The 21,120-nt window shown below is 38.7% G+C and overlaps 2 protein-coding genes across 5 annotated transcripts in view; one reads left to right on the top strand and one right to left on the bottom strand.

Moving 5' to 3' along the window:
• Positions 1–1,483: 1,483 nt before the first annotated feature.
• igsf10 (immunoglobulin superfamily, member 10) lies at positions 1,484–17,440 on the bottom strand. The gene is made up of 9 exons (XM_088345004.1): positions 17,226–17,440; positions 14,916–15,045; positions 14,447–14,837; positions 11,467–12,228; positions 9,754–11,394; positions 6,167–7,351; positions 5,169–6,072; positions 4,207–4,573; positions 1,484–4,138 (listed from the first exon to the last, which is right to left on the bottom strand). Exons 1-9 carry the CDS (start codon positions 17,438–17,440, stop codon positions 2,594–2,596), a joined length of 7,140 nt encoding a protein of 2,379 aa, XP_088201130.1. The 3' UTR covers positions 1,484–2,593.
• The window catches only part of aadac (arylacetamide deacetylase), a 37,635-nt gene continuing 33,492 nt past the window's right edge, over positions 16,978–21,120 (top strand). For 3 of the 4 annotated variants that reach the window (XM_088344999.1, XM_088345000.1, XM_088345002.1), the window contains exons 1-2: positions 16,978–17,067; positions 17,248–17,398. The gene's annotated coding sequence lies outside the window, so the exon portion shown is untranslated. The other variant, XM_088345001.1, reaches the window with a different exon arrangement.

The raw sequence follows: 21,120 nt of genomic DNA on the forward strand, positions 1-21,120 counted from the left end.
ATTTCCTAGGAAATCACAATAACCCATGATATATTTTCAAAACCAATCCACGGGCTACTCAGGTTGTGTTAGGGGGCTACCTGGTGTCCCAGGGCACCATATTGGACACCAATGTCTTAGAGGGTAAAAAAACTAGAGACCTAACAAATTCTCTGCAAAGGAAAAAATGAAACCCCAAAAAGGCCTCAACGCTACTGCTAATTTTTCTTTTTGCACAAGAGAAGAAGAGATATACTGTATGTCAAAATGGGAGCTCTACGAGAAAGACATTTGATCAAAAAAATCATGTGTCGGTTTGCATACATGTTTTTGTTAGTTGCTAGCTGGACGTTGGCTAATCTTCACATGCGACTCCACAAAACCATCTTCAGTTCAATCATTTGTAAACACATACTTGGCGAGTGACATTCGTTTGTCACCTAATTCGATTGTCTGGCTCCATGTGTGAGGACTAAATTCATTTTACTATTTTGATACTAACTTTATTATTTTTCTATGGAGAATACTCGATATACCCCTATTCACTGTCTTGTCCATTAAAACTAGTGTTATTTTATTTTGGTGTTGTTGTTTTGATTTTTTCAGCCAAGCGTTGCCCATTCTCGGTTTCGACCCCAAATGTTAATTTTGGTGCTTCCTTATAAAAACCTGACAGTATGAGTAACACATTACTGAAGATCTAATTTTCCATCGTCTTCAAGGTGGCCAAAAAAGATCCTTCCTCCCACCTCAAACCGAGGGAAAATACTGTTTATCCAACTGGAATCTAATAGTCTAACTTTCTACTGAGTGTCTCAGTTGAGCAGCTGTGGTCCCTCAGCCAGACAAAACACCCGCTTCCTTTCAGTAGCCACATATTAACCATAACTCAAACAAAACGATTTTCTCATAAAAACAAAATGTGCAATGCTTTAGAAAAAAAATTATCAATATCTCAGGTAGAAAACAAAATTGTGCTATTCCTGTAAAAGCCTAACAAAATAAATTTAACTATCCCTGCATGTCATGTTCTGTATAAACAAGCCGTTTTAGGTGGATGAAATGATAACTATTTGCATCTTTTATATTGTTCACCAATACGAAAAGCCATTTAGGAAGCAATTTCCATTCCAACACATGGAATCCACTTAATATTTGCTGCACTTCTTGACTGCAACCTTTCCGTCCCACAGTTTAGTGTAACAAACAAAGCCTTCAAGTTGTGCAAGAGGTAAAAAAGATTAACCTCTGTCAAAGAGACTCATTGAAGCAACAATTTGAGTAATTTAAATCAAAATTGTTTCCAGTGGTTTGCAAACCAATCAAGCTCAGGGATACAAACAAATGAGGTATAGGTTAACCTTGTCACTGAGTCAAGAGCTCAGTCTAAAAACAGCGTTTTTTCAGTCATGATTGGTACAAAAATATAATTCTGGAACCTTCTACACACAAACCACACAAATTTAAGGCACAACTCTAAACAACATTGAATTTACAGGTTTATTTTTCCATACATAAGTAGGTAAAATACAAATATAGACTGCACTATTACAGATAAGCATAATGTATAACATTACTGTAAGTTCTTGTGTACAACACAATTGCAAGACTTGAAACTTATTTTTACTGCACATCAAAAGGAACAAATGCATTTGCTTCAAAATAAAACTAAGTAACAGACAAAAACATTTGCATCCAGTGTAAACAATCTCTATACCTATATTTCCACAAAAATAAAAATCTAGCCAACACATTTTGTCTTTCTCTTGCAGTATATGTATATTATTCCCTTAATTTCTATGGTCAATCCATTCCATAACCACTCATATCAAGTAACTTTACAGTTACACACAAACTACGGCTTAATATCCCCCATCAGATGGAGCAGTACCGTGAAACACTAGTGTACCATTCAAGAAAATTGTAATGGACTAGGATTTGCAACTGGATAAGCGCTAACGTGTTACGTTAACATTGTTTTGTTTTTTTGACTTGTTTTGTTTTATTTTTGTTTGCTCATGTTCGAAATAAAGTTTCATTTATTTAGGTTTAATACTTGCTAAAACAGCCCAATGTGTTTTAGCTGTTTTCTTCGAGAAATTTATTTTTCATTTTCTGCCTCAATATCAAAAATGCTACTGTCCATATTTGAGGATGCAAAAGTTGTATCCAGCCATAAGTAAGTCTATGCTTTTGGGAAAGTCATGTTCGAGGACGCAAAAGTTAAACCCTAATGCGGCGTTGGAACACTGTACAATATATCAGTGTTTTCCTAATGTTCTGCTAAAGATAAAGCTGCTCACAAAATTGTATGTGCTCTAATTAAATCCATGTGTGACCAGCATCAGACCCTCCCTGTATTTTCTTTGGGTTTGAATGTATGGACACTTTCATGAAAGGTCCCCCCACTCTACAATAATTATTCCCAACTATGATATGTCAGACATTCTGTTCCAAGTGTAATAGCACTTACCAGATGTTTTACTTATTTTTGTTATTACTATTTTCTAATGGATTTTTTATTTTAAACCCAACAATAGTCACACAAGCTGTAATCCCTCAAAATTCACATATAAACGAGTCATTTAGATCAAAATGTCGGTTTCCTTCTTCTTTACACAACATGTATGTAAACAGCCTTTCGGTCTTTACCTAGGTGGTTCTTGGCTACACATCTGTATGTCCCCGTGTCAAAGGCTGAGAGCCGCTGAAGCACAAGCGTGCCTTGAGGGTGGAGCTGTTCACTTCCCAACGGCCTCCCTTGGTGTCTCACTGACATGAAAGAATGCTCCGGGAGCTCCCAGGTGATCTCTGGCTTGGGTACACCAAAAGCTCCACAGTTGAGTTTAACAGGCGTTCCTGCCATTAAACTCAATGTAGGTGGTGGCATTGTCGTGATCCGTGGAGGATACCCAATAATAAGAACAGGAACTGTTAGCACAGCCTCCCCTGCTGCATTCCGAGCTCTGCATACATAATTTCCTCGGTCATATAGAGTAGTACTGTGAACCACTAGAGTACCGTTCTCAAGTAAATTGTAACGGCTTGAGTTTTTCAACTGTGTAAGCGTCTGGCCCCCAGGTAGGGTCCAGGAAGTCGTGGGTCTCGGATTTCCGTTAGACAGACAGTGAAGGAACAGAGAATCCCCAAACATACCGCGTATCACACCCCTCGGTCTTGTGACGATGTAAGGCTTTTGCCCCACATCCAGAATGATGAGCTTTTCAATATAGCCCATGATGTTCTTGGCACCGCATCTGTATTTGCCTGCATCGGCAATGCGCGAGTTGTAGATGACCAAAGTCCCATTGTTATTTACCCGTCGATGGGGGGTATGGCCATCGATGAGCCGTGTTCCATCAGGTAGAACCCAAGTTATATCTGGCTTTGGGTGTCCGTCAGCAGAGCAGTTAAGAACATTGGTTTTCCCCAAAGGAGAGATGATACGTTCATTAAAAGGATTTTGGAAAATCGGCCTTCGAAGTGTATTTGTCACTTCAAGCTGGATCACTAATACAGACTCTCCTCCGTCGTTTATTGCCATGCAAATGAACTCTCCTGTGTCAGTAGATCGTATATTTCGTATTTCTAAAGTCCCATTATGATGGACATTAATCCTACCACCAAAGTATGGTGCTCTCAGAAATATATTATCCGGCATTATCCAGGTGATAGTTGGAGTTGGACTGCCTTCAGCCTTGCAGTCTATAATTTTCCTAGAATATTTTGTCGAGAAATCTTTTATAACAGTCCTGTTCTGGCGGTAGCCATTGATCACTGGTGGATTACTGGCAATTTCAAGCTTATAGACTCTTTTGTTTTCGCCAGCTGGGTTGCGAGCCATACAAACATACTCCCCGCCATCAATCGACTTTGCATTTCTTATATCCAGAGAGCCATTTACATGCAATAAGTAGCGTTCATTTGATGCCGCTATGACGTCGTTGGTAGGCAACATCCACAAGATTTTTGGTTTAGGTTCTCCAAAAGCTTCACAGTCAAAACGTATGTTACCACCGGGTTGCAGTCTTGCATGAGTTCCACTGGTTTGGCGTATCTTGGGAGCAGCAGTCACGACTGTGATGTGTACATGCATTTCATCTTTTCCCACTTGGTTTTCTGCCATACAGGTGTAGTCTCCTTCCTCTGTCATACCAACCTGAACAAAAACATACGTTAAATAAGATTTTCAAATGAAACTTGGGAGTATGACCAGTTTTTACTTACCTGATTTACATAAAGTGTTCCATTGTCAAACAGGGTGTAGCGACGTATTCTTCTTCCTTCGTTAAAGGGATCATCCTGCAGAGCACTATTAACAACAGTTCCATCCGGAAGGCCCCAGGATATCTCAGGTTTTGGAGCCCCCGATGCTTTACAATCAACCTTGAAGTCATTACCATAGAGAACTTTTTTCTTCCCATTGCGTTTGTGCACTATCTTCGCTGGCTTCATTAACACCTTGACCTTCATTTGCTGAATATCCTCCCCATTTGTGCTTTTGGCGATACAATGATAGTCTCCAGCATCTTTATCAATTGCATAATTGATGACTAGAGTGCCATTTTCCAAAACTTGTAGTCTGCTGCCCATCCTAAAGAAAGACATAAAATAAAAAAGAAAACAAAAAATCAATTATTTGGGGTTATATATTGTGCAAGAACGCAATCCGTCTGGTATTTTCTATTTCACATAACGCACATTACAGTATTCCCTTTCATTTCTTGGTTCACATTCAAGTCCATGTATGTGGGTTGGGTAGGGATAGTAGGGGGCACGAGCATTGGACACTGTTTCTGCATTAAACCTTTAACATTAAATAAATTATGGTTCTATTCTTTTCACTCACCAAAGTAAACAAAGTTCTTTTACCTCAAAAGGTGGATCCATTGTTGTGTTCTGTTTGATTACAAGGTGTATATAAGGTAAGTAATATATGAATGGATACAAATGTAAATAGATTTCTTGTGTTACACAATTATATATTGTGTTCATACTTTCCAGAAATGTACTTAATAAGGGTGCTTATGGAACAGACAAACCACAAATTTGAGGGAATATTGTATAACCATTTTCTACATATTGGACACAATTCTGAACGAGGATCCAATTTAAACTGCTGTATTAAGTACGCAATACACAATGATGTGAAGTGTGTACACAGATTTGGACTGGTTGTGAATTCTTACCTATGTGATTTGTCTACCACTGCATTAGACGGCAACCTCCAAATAATCTCAGGTTCAGGCTCTCCAGTTGCTGAGCAGTTTAAGTTGACCGGATCCCCAAAATATAACTCAGTTACATGCTGTGATGTCTTCACTATTTTGGGAGCGGATTCTCTTCTGTCAACGGTCAAAGTCACCACCCTTCGCTCTGACCCGGTGGAACTAGTTGCAATACATTCATATTTGCCATTATCGATTGGAGCAAGATCCCTGATAAGAAGGGTTCCATTATCATATACGGATATCCTCTTGTCCCAGGCAAATCTCTGCGAATGCACCAACACACCGTCAGGCAGTACCCAGTGAATTTTAGGCTGAGGGCTACCTTGACCAGTGCAGGGCATCCACAGGATTTCTTTAGTAAGAGCCTTCACTTGCTGCCGTTTCTCTTCTAAGATACCTGGTGGAGCTGCAACTACATGCAAGCGAACTGTTGCAGTATCAGCTCCAGCTGGGTTATTAGCAATGCACTTGTATTGGCCTCTGTCAAAAACAGATATTTCTTGTATCACCAGAGTCCCTTCAGCAGTCAATGACACTCTACTATTTGGTGTTTTGTGTTCTTTTACTTGGGTCCGGTTCGCCAGAATCCAAGATATTGTCGGCGTGGGCCGACCATCTGCCTTACATTGAATCTCCAACCTTTTTCCTGCATGGGACGTTATCTCTCTCATTTTAGGCTCAAGTATTCGTGAGGGGTAAGCTACCACAGAGAGAGTGACCGTAAGTTTATCTGATCCATGATCATTTTCAGCAATACAGATATACTGGCCACGATCCTTGGTATTGGCATTCTTTATTGACAATGTGCCATTTGGCAACATCTCAAACTTGCCCACTTTCCCCTTGACGGTAATTGTGTTTCCTGGAAAGAATAGAGAAAACCAATGGAAATATTACATTTTAATACAGCAAAAATAAATGAGTGTTCACTTTATTAATTTTATGCCTTTGTGTACCTGTACTTGTGGAGAAGCGTTTCCAGGATATTACTGGCTGAGGGTCCCCAACAGCCTCACATGGTAAAAAGGCGTCCGAGTTGGTCAAAACAGTAAAGCTCGCTGCATTGCCACCAAGTATTTTGGGTTTTCTAGTCGATAGCATTGTAGTTTGTTGTTGTTTGCCAACATTGGGGCTGGTTGTGACAAGGACGTTTTTTACATAGTTTCTGCTGTATGAGTGGTTGTAGTTTTTTTCCGTAGTGTATATCCTCATTGTCCGAAATGAAATGGCTTTCTTTGAACTCTCTCGGGTGCTGGTTTGCACTTTCGGTTTAGGTCTCCTTGTTGCTGCTATGCGACTGTTAACCCCCTGTGTTGAGTATATATTATTGTGGATATAGTTTTGAATAGCAGTGTGGGGTTCTTCTAATGTCGACATAGTGTTTACGTTGATATAAGGAGTTTGTGTTGTGAAAGAAATGTCCCAGTCCTTGTGAGCATATGTCTCCTCTTGTGTTAGTCCAGTACTCCTCTCGATACCCCTCGTTGGTGTGAGCATTGGACTTTTGATGGCACTCTTTTGGTTCAGTAAAGTTGTATGAATAGTGGTTTTCATGGTGGTTTTGTTTTCATTAAAAGTCTTAGTCGTGCCTATTGGATACAATTTAGTATTTGTAAACTTCTTTGACAGTCGGCGTCCCTTAGATGGGTTTTTTCTCTTTCCCTGGTGCCCTTTCTTTCCACCGGGTCTCGGCCTGGTTGTAGGAAACTCAACAGGAAATCCACCAGAACCGTATGAAAATTCTTTCATGGGATTTTCTGTGAGAAATGGTTTGACTGTGGGAGTGGAAATGAGGGTTTGTGGTGTTTCAGAAGTTCGCCAGGATTTTGTATGAAAAATTGCCTTCATTGTCGTTACAGGCTGATAGGTAGGCTTGGGATAAGATAGCTCAAAATCTGCTGAGAATAAATCTTCATAGTCTTCATCAAACAAAATCACCTTTGTTTCTGTTTTTGATGTTGGGGATAGAGCCTCAAATTCTGTTGTGAAGCATGGAGTGTCGGTGGGAAGAGGAGCAGGGGATGTAGTTAAAGTCTGAGGTAGAGTTAATGTTTCGGTGGTGATAGGCTTACTCATCCTTCCTCGAATCTTTTTCTTGCCAGCTTTCCTGAATTGTGTAGTGGGTGTTGATAACTCCATGTCTGTGTTAAAGAGAAAGACAAAATAATTCATATATTGAGTAAAGGGTATAATACAGTACACCCTGGGATAAGACATTTATCAGTTACGAGGTGGTGATAACAAGCAATCATAACAAGTTCTGAACCTGAAACAAATGTTAAAATAACAAAATAGTATAAAGTAGGTTCTACTAATGTGTGGTATAACATAATATTTAATGACATTATACATAAACATACAGTGCATCCGGAAAGTATTCACAGCGCTTCACTTTTTCCACATTTTGTTATGTTACAGCCTCATTCCAAATTGTATTAATTTAATCTCTTATCTCAAAATTCTACACAAAATACTCCATTATGACAATGTGAAACCTTTTTTTTTTTTTACTTTTTTGAATTTATTAAAAATAGAAAACTAAGAAATCACATTTACATAAGTATTCACGGCCTTTGCTTAATACTTTGTTGATCCACCTTTGGCAGCAAATACAGCCTCAAGTCTTTTTGAATATGATCCCACAAGTTTAGCACACCTATCTTTAAGCAGTTTTGCCCATTCTTCTTTGCAATAAGTCTCAAGCTCAATCAGGTTGGATGGGAGACGTTTGTGCACAGCCATTTTCAGAATCCCTCCAGAGATGTTCGATCGGATTCAAGTCTGGACTCTGGCTAGGCCACTCCAGGACATTCACGGAGTGGTTCTGAAGCCAATCTTTTGAGATCTTGGCTGTGTGCTTTGGGTCGTTGTCCTGCTGAAAAATGAACCTTCGCCCCAGCCTGAGGTCAAGAGCGCTCTTGAGCAGGTTTTCATCCAGGATATCTCGAGATATTGCTACATTCATTTTTCCTTCTATCCTGACTAGTCTGCCAGTTCCTGCTGCTGAAAAACATCCCCACAGCATGATGCTGCCACCACCATGCTTCACTGTAGGGATGGTATTGGCCTGGTGATGAGCGGTGCCTGGTTTCCTCCAAACATGGCGCCTGGCATTCACGCCAAAGAGTTCAATCTTTGTCTCATCAGACCAGAGAATTTTGTTTCTCATGGTCTGAGAGTCATTCAGGTGCTTTTTGGCAAAAAAAAACGGGCTTCCATGTTCCTTTTACTAAGGAGTGGCTTTCGCCTGGCCACTCTACCATACAGGCCTGATTGGTGGATTGCTGCAGAGATGGTTGTCCTTCTGGAAGGCTCTCCTCTCTCCACAGAGGAACGCTGGAGCTCTGACAGAGTGACCATCGGGTTCTTGGTCACCTCCCTGACTAAGGCCCTTCTTCCCCGATAGCTCAGTTTAGAAGGCCGGCCAGCTCTAGAAAGAGTCCTGGTGGTTCCAAATGTCTTCCATTTACGAATAATGGAGGCCACTGTGCTCATTGGGACCTTCAAAGCAGCAGAAATTTTTCTGTATCCTTCCCCAGATTTGTGCCTCAAGACAATCCTGTCTCGCAGGTCTACAGACAGTTTTTTTGACTTCATGCTTGGTGTTTGTGCTCTGACATGCACACTCAACTGTGGGACCTTATATAGACAGGTGTGTGCCTTTCCAAATCATGTCCAATCAACTGAATTTACTGCAGGTGGACTCCAATTAAGCTATAGAAAGATCTAAAGGATGATCAGTGGAAAAAAGATGCACTTGAGCTCAATTTTGAGCTTCATGGCAAAGGCTGTGAATACTTATGTAAATGTGATTTCTTAGTTTTCTATTTTTAATAAATTCAAAAAAAGTTAAAAAAAAAAACTTTTTCACATTGTCATAATGGAGTATTTTGTGTAGAATTTTGAGATAAGAGATTAAATTAATACAATTTGGAATGAGGCTGTAACATAACAAAATGTGGAAAAAAGTGAAGCGCTGTGAATAGTTTCCGGATGCACTGTACATGTGAAGGAAATACATTATTTTACTTTTTTCTTGGTGTGATGTGACCTAGCTGGTCGGCGGAGTAGCGGGTGGATTAATAGGGGGGAGGAGATGGCATCACAGGATTAAAAATTAAACTATTTTACATTGTTTGTATTGCGAGGATTGTTACGCCTTTATAAGCGCCGTGAACGTTGTTTGGTTACAGACATAAAACTTAGGGATGGTAAAGATTTGTATTTCTTGATAATTGCAGGGTTTGTTTACATGTTTTTGCTTCTCTTTTGTTTTTGCCTCACTGTAAGCCTTGGACCCATAGTGAAAAAATACATATTATTCAATTGCCGACTCACAAACTCTGTATGAAGCGCACGAGATTCTGAATTGAACGAAGAAAAGCATTCTGGGACGTTCTTTGGCCAATACCATATCAGTATTGATGCTGTTGTGCCAACATATTACATACCAAAATTTTATATTTTATCAATGATTAGCAGAAAGGCATTAGAGAACTGTAACTTGTACAGACATACACAAAAAAAGAAAAGAAAAACTCACCAGTAGTCATTTCAATTTTGTATGGTATTGTAGTACTTCGCTCCGGAGGCTGCATAAGCTTATTAATAATGGATTGTATGTCCGTAATCTTGTTTGGTTTTATAATTCTTCTGCGACCATGGAACATTCTTTTACGCCCCCTTTGTCTGTGTGGGATTATGCTGATCTGCTGTTTGGATATGATGGTGGATCCCAGAGGTGGGGATTTGATTGTTTGGGTGGTATGAAAGGTTATTTGATCGTCCTTTCTCTTTGTGGTGGTGACTGCAGTGATTGTGGATTGGCTTCCTGGATCTGAGTGGGCAAAAAGTTCCATGGGATCAGTGCCATCCCTCATTGGAGTAACATTAGGATCAGATGTAAATGAAAAAACTTCAGTGGAGGTCTCTGGTTCAGAGGGGTGATGTCCAGAGGACTGGAGCTGAGTATCACGTGGATGAGTGGCAACAGTTTGGGGTTTGGTATTTTTTTCAAAGGAATGAAGCTCAATAGTTTCATCAAAATTTAAGATGTTGGTTTTGGGTGAATTTATATCATTGAAGGTGACACCTTCTCTTACAATCTCAAATGGAATGCTTGTAAATTTGTTTTTTTGAATTGGCATAAATTCTGTTGTTGCCTCATTGTTGTTTTTTGAGACTGTCCTGTCCATTGCAAACACTCTACCACTGTGAGTGTTAAGTCGAGTGGGCAAAACAGTAGCAAGTAAAATTAGATCCTCTTCCCGAACTTCACCAGAACCAATATCAATATCGTCTTTGTCCGTCATTCTTTTGTTAGAGTTTTCCCCTGTTCCATTCTGGACACTCATCATTAATTCAACAATTTTTTGAGGATCCAACTTTCTGACCGTTTTATCAAAGACCCGATTGCCAAATCTGCGTCGGTTGCTGACGGAATGCCTCCTCTTTCCTATACGGCCTGCTGAACTGATTTTGCTTCGCGACCTCTGCCTAGGACGATTTCCATCAGGGAGAGTTTTTCTGCCTATCTGAGATGCTCTCTCAGATAATTTGTCACTGATGATTTTTGTGTCCTTAATTGAAGATAGTTTCAATTCACTGTCAATCTCTAGGCCTGATCCGTCATGATCAAAGTCTGTCAATTCCTTGGTGGTTTCAATTGTTGTCACTTGAGAAACTAGAAGGTCAGATCCTAAGTAGTTAGCAGCCAAACATCTGTAAAATCCACGGTCCCTCATAGTGAGACCCTCAACGAGTAAACTGCCATTCTCATAAATCATTTTATTTCCTTGAGACATGTCCAAAATGGAGTGGTCTGGAAGTATCCACTGTATTGAAGCCTTTGGACTTCCTAAACAGCTGCAATGAAAAATAAAATCTTCTCTGAGTTTCTGAACTATTTGAACACCGTTGATATCCGCTTGTGCTACATCAGGAGACAGGACCGTCACTCGAAAAGTCAGAACGTCCGCATCCAAGTAGTTGGTGGCAATGCAGCGATAGAGGCCCGTGTCTGAGGCTTCTGCTCCTCTTAGGGTGAGCTGCCCTTCACCAGTGATAGTGATTCTATTGTCCTCACTGATGTAAGGAGCTCGTATTTTAATACCATCAGGTAAGATCCACTCCAGCGAAGGCTTTGGATCTCCTCTGACTTGACAGTTCAACTGAAGCACTCCACCTACAATAACATGATCAGTTCTCTGGTTAAAAAAGTGTTAAAGTGTTCTTATAGAAACAACTCAATACTCACCTGCCATAATGGCGTGCTCTGTTTTGGTTTTGTTGTCTTTTTTGATCATTGTCCAAGAATAGTGGTCTTTCTTTGGAAATGTATTTCCCAAAGGTAAGTGGACAACTGACTGGTATTTGATATGCAGAGTAGAGAGAGTAGTTTGAGTCCGGTCAAGCTGCAAACTAACCTCACCTTGCATCAGCCAAGCAGGGATGGCTCTCATTTCTGCATTAATGTTTGTGTGAAGTTCATCTTCACTTGTTTTCTTCTGACTATATTGGTACACCAATTCCCGACTTCTACTCAACAACGAGCCTCTGTCAAGTCTCATAGGAAACTCACTGTAAGCTGCCAAAATTTGCCACAAATGTTGAATATGTTCATTTTCCACATTGCATACTAAGTATGTGGTTATGGTAGAAGAAAGTTCTGTGATATTTTTATCCCCCTCCCGCTCCACTATTAGTGAAAGGTTTTCAAAATTAGATGGTCTCTGGACAATACAGGACAAACTGGCGTCATTGTGGAACTGATCCGTCAGATTCATTTGAGCAGAGCCTAGGGGAGCAATAAAGTCTCTTGGGGAAACTGGAGTAAAGACTCCTTCATCCAAGCTGACGTTTTTCTGCTTTAGATGGGGATGGATCCAGGGTTTGTTACAAATGAAGGCATCACTCCGAAGAACAGAGAGACGACTTTTTTGGTAAAGCGTCGGATTTTCACAAACGGGACACAGCTGGCTTCGAGGATATCTCCTGTCCCGCTTACATTTTAACACCCCTGGAAACATTGAAATGCAGATTTTAGATGGTAGTTGGGAACAGATTTTCTCCATGTGCATGAAACGTTATGAATACATATCATTCCTATATGAATGTGATTTATGATTTGCTTTTACGTAAGCCAAGTCGTAAATTCTGAGATAGACTTTGGCTCCCCAACACTTTTTCTCCTATATGTGTGCTTGGTTACACGTCTCACTGGTATTAGGTCAAATGCTAAGTTAACAAGTCATAAATTCAAGAAACTATGCTGAAAATCACACATAAGGTAACTCTATGACAATCAACATTTGGCTTTAATTGTGCAGTAGTCACACAGGATACAACATTAACCTCTTCTGAATGGGAGATCGCAAAATAAAATTGTCATATAGCGGGAGCTTGAAAACCTATGGTATCACATGGCTAATGTGTTCCAAAAACTCCAGATTGAAAAAACATTAAAATAACAAAGTACTACTTTTGTGAAATGTAAGAGTATATGATAAATAACACAACAAATAAATAACTTAATAAAGATACATGAAAAGAAAAAAAAAAAGCCATCTTATTTATTATTGTCGTGACCAATGTTCCCTCTAATTTTCCACGGGTCTGAGCGTTCACACAAAGTCGGTGAGCAGCGCTTGAAACAACAGTGAGCAACCATAATCCCAAGTGTGGCAAGATAATTAATCATCAAACATGTCCAAAACTTGACATCAAGTTACATTTTGCTGAGTTTCCGGCAATGCAAAATTATTTTTCTCTTTTGAATGAATTGACTCATGTATTATTGCAAAGGTTGTACGGCCTACATCGTTTGTTCTTACAATTCTTTCACAAGATACCCATTTCTTTTTTTCTTTTTTTTCTGGCTTTTTTCTAAATTTTCCTTCTTTTTTCTCTTCCTTTTGTCTCTTTTTTTCTCAGCTTTTCACTACTTTTTCATTTTGGTATTTTTTTCTTTTTTGTTCTATTCCCCCTTCCTTTAAGTCATTTTGTGCATAATTTTACAAAATATTTGGTCATGTTGGGATTAAAGAAGCAAAAACAACCCGAAGAGCCGTTTAGGACTCGAAAGAGCCGGTTCCTTTTAGTGAGCCGAGCCGAAGAAGCCGATTCTCGATAAACTCTACTGCCTTTACTCAACTTGGTTCTCCTTCGACATTGACTTCAAAATACCGCATTTAGAAAACAGCGTCAGGGGAACCCGTGTATTTTTACCTTCATGCACTGTAACTTTGACTTGAGTCGCTTCTTAATTAGTAATTTTGAGCCCTCATTTTTGTGCGCTGGCTAGATTTTCTTGTGCGCTGAGAATGTGCGAGCAATGCGCAATTGCGCACGCGCGCAGCTTAGAGGGAACACTGGTCGTGACGTGACATGAGTTGGTTGAGTGGAGTCACAGGTGGATCCAGGAAGGTGAATAAGACAGTGACAGCAGATTAAAATAAAACTAATCTTAAAACTTCCATTTGAGAGCATTATCATGTCCTTAGAAGATTCTCTTGCTTTAAATGCGTGTTTATTTTTATTAAATGTCCAAGTAGTCGATTGATTACTGCCATATTTTTTAGCAATAATGATCCTAAAGTTCATTTCCATGATCATCATGTTTTTACTTTCCCCTTTAGCATCACCTCAAGCCTTGGGATCCAAAGAGAATGCAGTGCAAAATACAGTGCTGTATCACTGACTCACAAGTGGTTTGTGTGCCTTCTTTATATTTATTAATAACCGCAACCTTCGTTTCCATGGTTATCATCTTTTTGTTTCTCCCTTTATATTCAATGTGAGTCTTGTAACCCATAGCAAATAACTACAATACAAAGAATACAGTATTGTATTGGCGACTTGCAGTCTTTACCAAGCACTCGAGTTACTGAACAAATTAAAGGGGAAGGCAACATGGGGGTAAGTTCAGGCGATGGCATATCGGCATTTTCTCAACGGCGTGATGCAAATCAATTGTAGAACAGCATTTTCTATGACGTCGACCATTATCAGACAGGCAAAGTGGAGACATAATTTCAGGCGCAAGAACACTGAAAAGTTAGAAATGTATTATATTTTTGGCATGCAAAATAATTTGTTGTTGATGTTTCATAGAGGGGAAAATGATGTAAAGAGTGGCCAAATAACTCTTTTTTTACACCCTGTGAAGTGAAAATCTTGTAAGGCGGAGTCGCCGTATCCTGTGGGGTTTACTATATAGGAACTCTATTGAGACTCACCAGTGTTCTTCTGCATCCACATGGGGAACCAGCTCATGCGACAATCACATGACCAATGGTTGCCATGAAGAAAGAGGTTCTCCAGGTGGATGCACCCAGAGAAAATCTCCTCAGGCAGGCTGGTGAGAAGATTGTCAGACACGTGTAAGGTCCTCACCGAGGACAGTTTGAACACCTGGCTGTGTCGCAGGGTGATGAAGGTGTCAGGATGGAGCTGTTGCAGGTGGTTACCCTCCAGATTTACTAACTGTAGGTTTCTCAAGCCGTAAAGAGCATCTGGGCTGATGAAGTCAATGTAGTTATGATCCATGTAGAGTCTCTGTAGACTTTCCAGGCCTTTGAACGTCTGTTGGGTTAGTTCCTTCACTTTATTGTAGGACATCTTAAGGACCTTGGGAAACATAATAAATCGAAGATCGATTCTGATCAATACACACCTGTTTTTGTCAGTTACTGTCGGATTATTTACCTGTAATGCTCGCAGATCTTCAAATGATTTGTCCTCAATACTGTGAATAAGATTGCTGTGCAGCATCAGTATTTGCATTTTGTTCAGACCGGAAAGAGCATTCGCTCGCAAAATGGCAATACTGTTGTAACTGCAAATGCAAAAACATATGTTTAAGCAATATCATTTCATCACTACAACATCATTTGGGTACTTCATTGTTGATAAAAACAGGTGAATTGCTCTCAACAATTTAAAAAATGGCGACATTCAAGCAGTACATTTTATAGATCTTTAATAGTTTTATATAAATAATCTATGGTGTGGAATAGGTTTTTTAGTTCAACAACCTCAGTTTATTAGGGGGGACAGCCTTTAATTTACTTGAAGGGTTTTTCAATTATTTAATTAATTATTGCGGCACTTATATGAGCAGGTAAATTCTACATGCTAATCTTTAGGAAATCATTACTTTTTATTCAAATAAGGTGTTTGCCTTGAAAGCTTCTCAACTGCACTGCAGAATTATTTAGAACAGCAAAAAATATCTGTGCTAATGGGAAAGAACCATTAAAACACATTTTGTTTGATTGCATACAGTATGTACTGATTTGCGTACTGATTCTGTGAGATTGACACAGCTCAACAAAGGTTGAGATTTACAGGAATTAGAGAAACCAAAAGGAAATCTATACATTTATTTTTTCTTTTTCTTATCATTATTATAGAGCCTTCTGAGGGTCACTTGACTTTAAACGGCGGCCCTATTGGCTGGTCAAGGGTGTATAAGCCTGGTTGGTAAATCAAGAAGTGTACGATGCCTAGGTATGAAATTGTTGGTAAAACGTTGGGAAACAATGACTTGTTGTTTTCATATGATATAGGTCTATGTTGTTATTTACCCTCAAATTTTCCCCGAATCTAGTCTTTGAAATCCAGTCCAAATCTCCTTCCATTTTCGCTTGTAATCCAATAAGGCCATCATGTCACGTGACCCTTTGTAGCTTCTATATAGCTTAGAATTAGCCCAAAGAAACATGACCGAATTTGGAACTTTTGCACTTGCATCCGCCATCTCCTGGCTTGTGTAATCAATGCAGCCGATGTCAGGTCGTTTATAATACACTTGCAAGTATTTGCAGTTTTTTCAGATGCGCTCAAATAAACTTCTTTTTGGACCTAGGTTTGGATCAGCATTTGGACTGTACTTGAAGAAGTCCTCTTCTTACTTTCACCATTTTTATGCAACACTAACAAATAGAATTTACAACAACAACAACAAAAACAGCGAGGACAGGCATAACATAACTCTCAAGCACTCTGCTTAAAATACCATTTTAGTTTGTCTGTGCAGTACAGTATTCATGTTGTGCATCCCTCTAGTGGACAATTAACAATGCACATCCGTTAAATAATAATAATAATAATAATAATTTCCTTTGTATTGTCATTCTTTGTAACAATGTACACAGAACGAAATGTCGATAAGGTAGAATTAAAATAAAATCTGACAAAGCTATCAAATCTAGATTAAAAAAAATATGTAGGCGTAAAAAAAAAAACAAATTTATGTGTCAACCCAATATTTATATCGTATTGCATGTTTGTTGGGTTCTAACAAAACTTTGATATTACACATAATTCAAAATGCCTAGCAAGTTTCCTACTTCTCTTTTTACAAGCTTTATGTATTTTTGGGGTTAGTTAAATTGTGTTTTTAAATCCAAGTTTTCGAAACCCCGTCTAAACTTACAAATTATGCAGATCGATTTGCAGTTATTTCATTTTCACATGTAATCCAAAATGTCGTCCGCGTGAAAAATCGCGTTTCCTTCGGAAGGCTCTATTATTAATATTATTATTTTGTTGTTGATATTATTATTATACACCTTCTTGGATCCTTTCTTAAATTTAGGACATACATTTTACTGAAATTTTGTGACAACGTCACATATTTACATCAGCAGAGTTGTCACAATGTTTTTAGTTTATTCAGCGAGCTACAGTTAGCAAGCTAGCTACGAACGAAACTCCCTTTGATGTTCCTCATTAGTGAACGAACAAATGACAGGTGAGTAGTACACGGGTCTCTTTCCACTTCTTCAAGGGGGGAAATGAAAAGGCACAGGCTAGATGTGCTTTTACACCAATAGGAAATGCACTAAATTAAAGGGTAAACCACTGCTTTTAAAACAGTTACTTTAAAAGCATTGTGTCGTGGGCGTGACGTCAACGGGCCATAACGATCATTCAAAATGTTACAAGTGCATTATTGAATTTGATTTTTAAGTAAAAAAGAAGTTTCAAACTGTTAAAAGATTGCGTTCTCACCCTAGGTTAATTCTTTCTACAGTTGGCTGTATCTGGCCAGGCACAGTGTTGAGGTAACGAAAAGTGCAGTGCACTTCCACAGGCACGGAGCACACGCACGACGTGGGACAATCCGCCCCAACGGCGTCCAAGAATACCAAAAGACACCCCAGGGACAGCCAACACCTCCGCAGGTGAGATCCTCTGCAGACTCTCATCGTGCACGGAAAACTCATTTGACTCTGCTTTGTGAATCACAACCCACCTAGAGACAGGAAAGCAGACTGGAGTCGGGATAACAAGCATGACTAATTCTTCCCAAATACAGACAAATTGATGGAGTTAAAAGTCTTAAGGTTAAGCCTTATTTGAGTACTTATTTGATGCACTGCACTAAAATTAGAAAGAAGGAAATAAATGCGGGCTAAAATTTTAGATTCAGTTGGATTTTAAAGGGACAGTCTATTATTTGAACACTAAATGTTACTGTATTGTGTCGTGCAACCAAAGACAAGTGCTAAAGTGCACAAGGAAGAATACAAACTATGGAGACTCAATGTGACCAAATCGAACCATTTTTGTCTCATTTTTCTTGCCCAGCCTTTTGTGAGGTCTTTGTTTTTTTTGAGTACCTGTAGCGGAAAAATATGTCAGCTCCATCGAGGTGAGATACTGTATTTTCCAGGCTGTAGCTTTCTCCTGAGTATAAGTATCGCCAAAAAATGCATAATTAAGAAGGAGAAAAGCATTTGTAAGTCGCACTTGGAATATACCATATTTTCCGCACTATAGGGCGCACCGGGTTATAGGGCACACCCCCCAAAAATAGTTTTTGGTCCTATATCTTCCATAGATAAGGCGCACCGGATTATAAGGCGTTACAATGGGAACGTCGACAAAACAGTCAGATGATTCAGTCAAATTGATTACCCCCTTAACATTCCCAAAGCTTGCAAAGAAGCAAATACGTGTCGTAGACACGTGCAGATGCGGTGTCCGTACGATGTCACTCAAATGCATCATTTCAAATATCATTCGGAAGGTTAAAGTCTTGGGATTCAAGAAATGCCAACCATTCCTTAGTTTCTATTTTCTTTTTCGCTCGCAACTTTACTGTACATATGACAATAAACACTTGGAATTGAGTTTAATTCACTCAACTCATCACAGCAACATCAAGATCGTTCCAAAACAAGATACCGGGAAAATATAAAGCCGCATAGCTCACTTAAGTTCTCACGTTCAATAATGATACGCAATCATGGTCACGGAAAATACGGTAAGTCCCATTTTTGCGGAAATGTGTTTGCTAAAATCCAACATCAAAAACATATATCATCTTGAAAGGCAATTTAAAATAAAAGTAGAATAGAGAACACACTATACTATCGTTGCACGTATGCACATATCTTAGACACGCTCATATACAACAGTGACGACGTAACATCCATTATCTGCACCGTTTATCCTCAGTAGGGTCGCGGGGGTGCTGGAGCCCATCCCAGCTGTCTTCGAGCAGTGGGCAGACAGTGGTTGCCAGCCAGTCGCAGGGCACACAGAGACGTACAACTCACTCGCTCATTCACACCTAGGGACAATTTGAACCGGCCAATTAACCTGACATGCATGTTTTTGGAATCTGGGAGGATGCCCACGCAGGCACGGCGAGAACACGCAAAGTCCACACGGGGAGGTTGCGGTAGCTGATCTTGAACCTCTGCGCGCTAACCACCCAGCCGCTGTGCCGCCACGACGTAACATATTAAGAGTTATTCAGATAACTCTAGCATAAAGAACATGCTTACCAAATGATCAGCTGAAATCCGAATGACTTAATCCAATTAAATATTCATCCTTGGTGTCAATTTCAATCCAGTAGTTAACATAAAAGCAAATGTTTTGACTTATGACTATTTTAAAAAATACACAATTATGTAATGATTTTTGGCTATTATTCAAATAAATATCTTTTTTTAAATAAATGGAGTATTTTTTACCATTTGGAGGTGCTAAATATTACGCACTGTCTCTTTAACGCACAATTGCAAAATCATCCATTGTTATTTAGTAGACGGTATAGAACTATCTCAGAAAATTAGAACATTGCGATATCTCTAGTTGCTGTAATGCAATTTAAAAAACGAAACATGTCTTACATTCCAGGCCATTTACAAATCAACTGATGTATTGCAATCCTTTCATGTGTTAATATTGCTGTTTATGGATTAAAGCTTACTATTATACTTTTCATAATATTCTAATATTATAAGAAGGGAGATGTTTCGCAATAATCAGCACTGATAAAACAATAAAAGACTGGCAAATAATCCTAATGTGCGAAATATAAATATATAATTTGTGTGTCATATATATATATATATATATATATATATATATATATATATTAATGCATTAGAGAAAAAAAATATTTCCTTCACAATATCCTAGACAATCATGCACGGTAAACCCGTGCGATAATGCAGTTCACTTTTCACAGTCACTGATTTGTATTGCATCACTGATTTGTATTGTCAGTTGTCTTCCGCATTCTGATTGGCTAAACAGTCTCACCACTTTTCTACCTGGTGATTCAGATTACTATTCAACAGTACAGTAGTAAAAAGGAAAAGCGTTTATCCGGTGATATCTTGGCCTTCAAAACAAACATTTGAGTAATCTTATAGTTGTTTGGGTACATGTTTTATCAATATTTGTTTTTTTTTGAATGTGTTGGAACATATAAAAATAAATAAAATTATTTATAGGAAAAAAGAGGTAGTTGCTTGAACAAATTGGTGGACTGACACCACTATGTACTGTATCACTTTACTTTTATTTGTTAAACAAATGTTTGAGCCTGCTAAAATGGTTTGTTATTTGATTTCTGTATTTTAATGTAAATGTATTTTACTATGAAATGTTTCTGCTTCACAAATTTTGCTCATTACTGCTGGGTTTTGGAACGTAACCTGTCTGATAAAAAAGATTCACTGTATACAAGTCAATATTTGATGTTCAGTGCATTTTAATTTGAGTAGATGCATTTATTTGCCATCAATACTTAAAAAAACATCATGTTATGATCTACAGTTACAAACATTACACTTTTTGTTAACTGAATTTAGCAAATACACAAAATTATTATTTAAATTAGAATAATGCAAATACTTGTGGGCCAAGATATCAAAATAAAAAAGTTTACTAGAATATACAGGTCAAGAATTGGAATAAACCACTAATGGCAAGAAACACCAAAATAATAATTGTAAATATACATTGGAAACTACAGTGAAATAGTTGAATTATTTTTGTCTATCAAAGACCCTCTCATTTATTCTATAATTAGTTTAGTTTGAAATCAACTGAAAGTAGAAAAATAAACATTTCTTGCATTTTTACTTTGGTAAAAAGAAGACACTTAAGGATCCTGAAAATTCTTTAGATTTTTAGTGTTGTCATAAATACTGTATATAGAGACCACAATCAATGCAGCACTTGTTTTTTTTTTCAGTATAAACATTTCTAAGCTAGCAATGCAGACAATAATAATATTATTACCTACCCCTGTAACAATAACAAAACAGCCACTGCAGATCAAACCGTTAAAAAAATAGTCCACTCTCAGTCCCAACAAGCTTCTAAATAAAATCCCCACATGGTCCCGCAGCTTGTGGACAGCATGTCTAAGAAATGCCTAAAGCTGAAACCTCTTTTAGGTCTGGTCAGTCCCCCTTTTGCCTTTTCCTCCTATTCGCAACCTGCCCGAATGTAATCTTGGAGTAGCTGTGAAATATAAAGCCTACTGGAAAAAAGCACACATCTGTTGGGACTGCTATACCTTGCCAAAATAGTAGAGCCGATGGTAGCTGCCAAGATAACGGCATTACGCTTCTGTTTAAATTCAGGAAAGAATGCC

Source organism: Urocampus carinirostris, chromosome 10, assembly GCF_059441175.1.
Source record: "Urocampus carinirostris isolate Australia breed hairy pipefish chromosome 10, RoL_Ucar_1.0, whole genome shotgun sequence".
Taxonomy (NCBI): Eukaryota; Metazoa; Chordata; class Actinopteri; order Syngnathiformes; family Syngnathidae; genus Urocampus; species Urocampus carinirostris.

Bases quoted from the DNA above. Each gene is read 5' to 3' on its own strand.
- igsf10 (XM_088345004.1), bottom strand. From the start codon at position 17,440: ATGAGTTTTCCGTGCACGATGAGAGTCTGCAGAGGATCTCACCTGCGG. The intron at 6,073-6,166 runs GTACACAAAGGC...TATTCTTTCCAG, and splicing joins ACGCTTCTCCACAAGTACAG to GAAACACAATTACCGTCAAG. The intron at 4,574-5,168 runs GTAAGAATTCAC...GTCTTTCTTTAG, and splicing joins GTGGTAGACAAATCACATAG to GATGGGCAGCAGACTACAAG.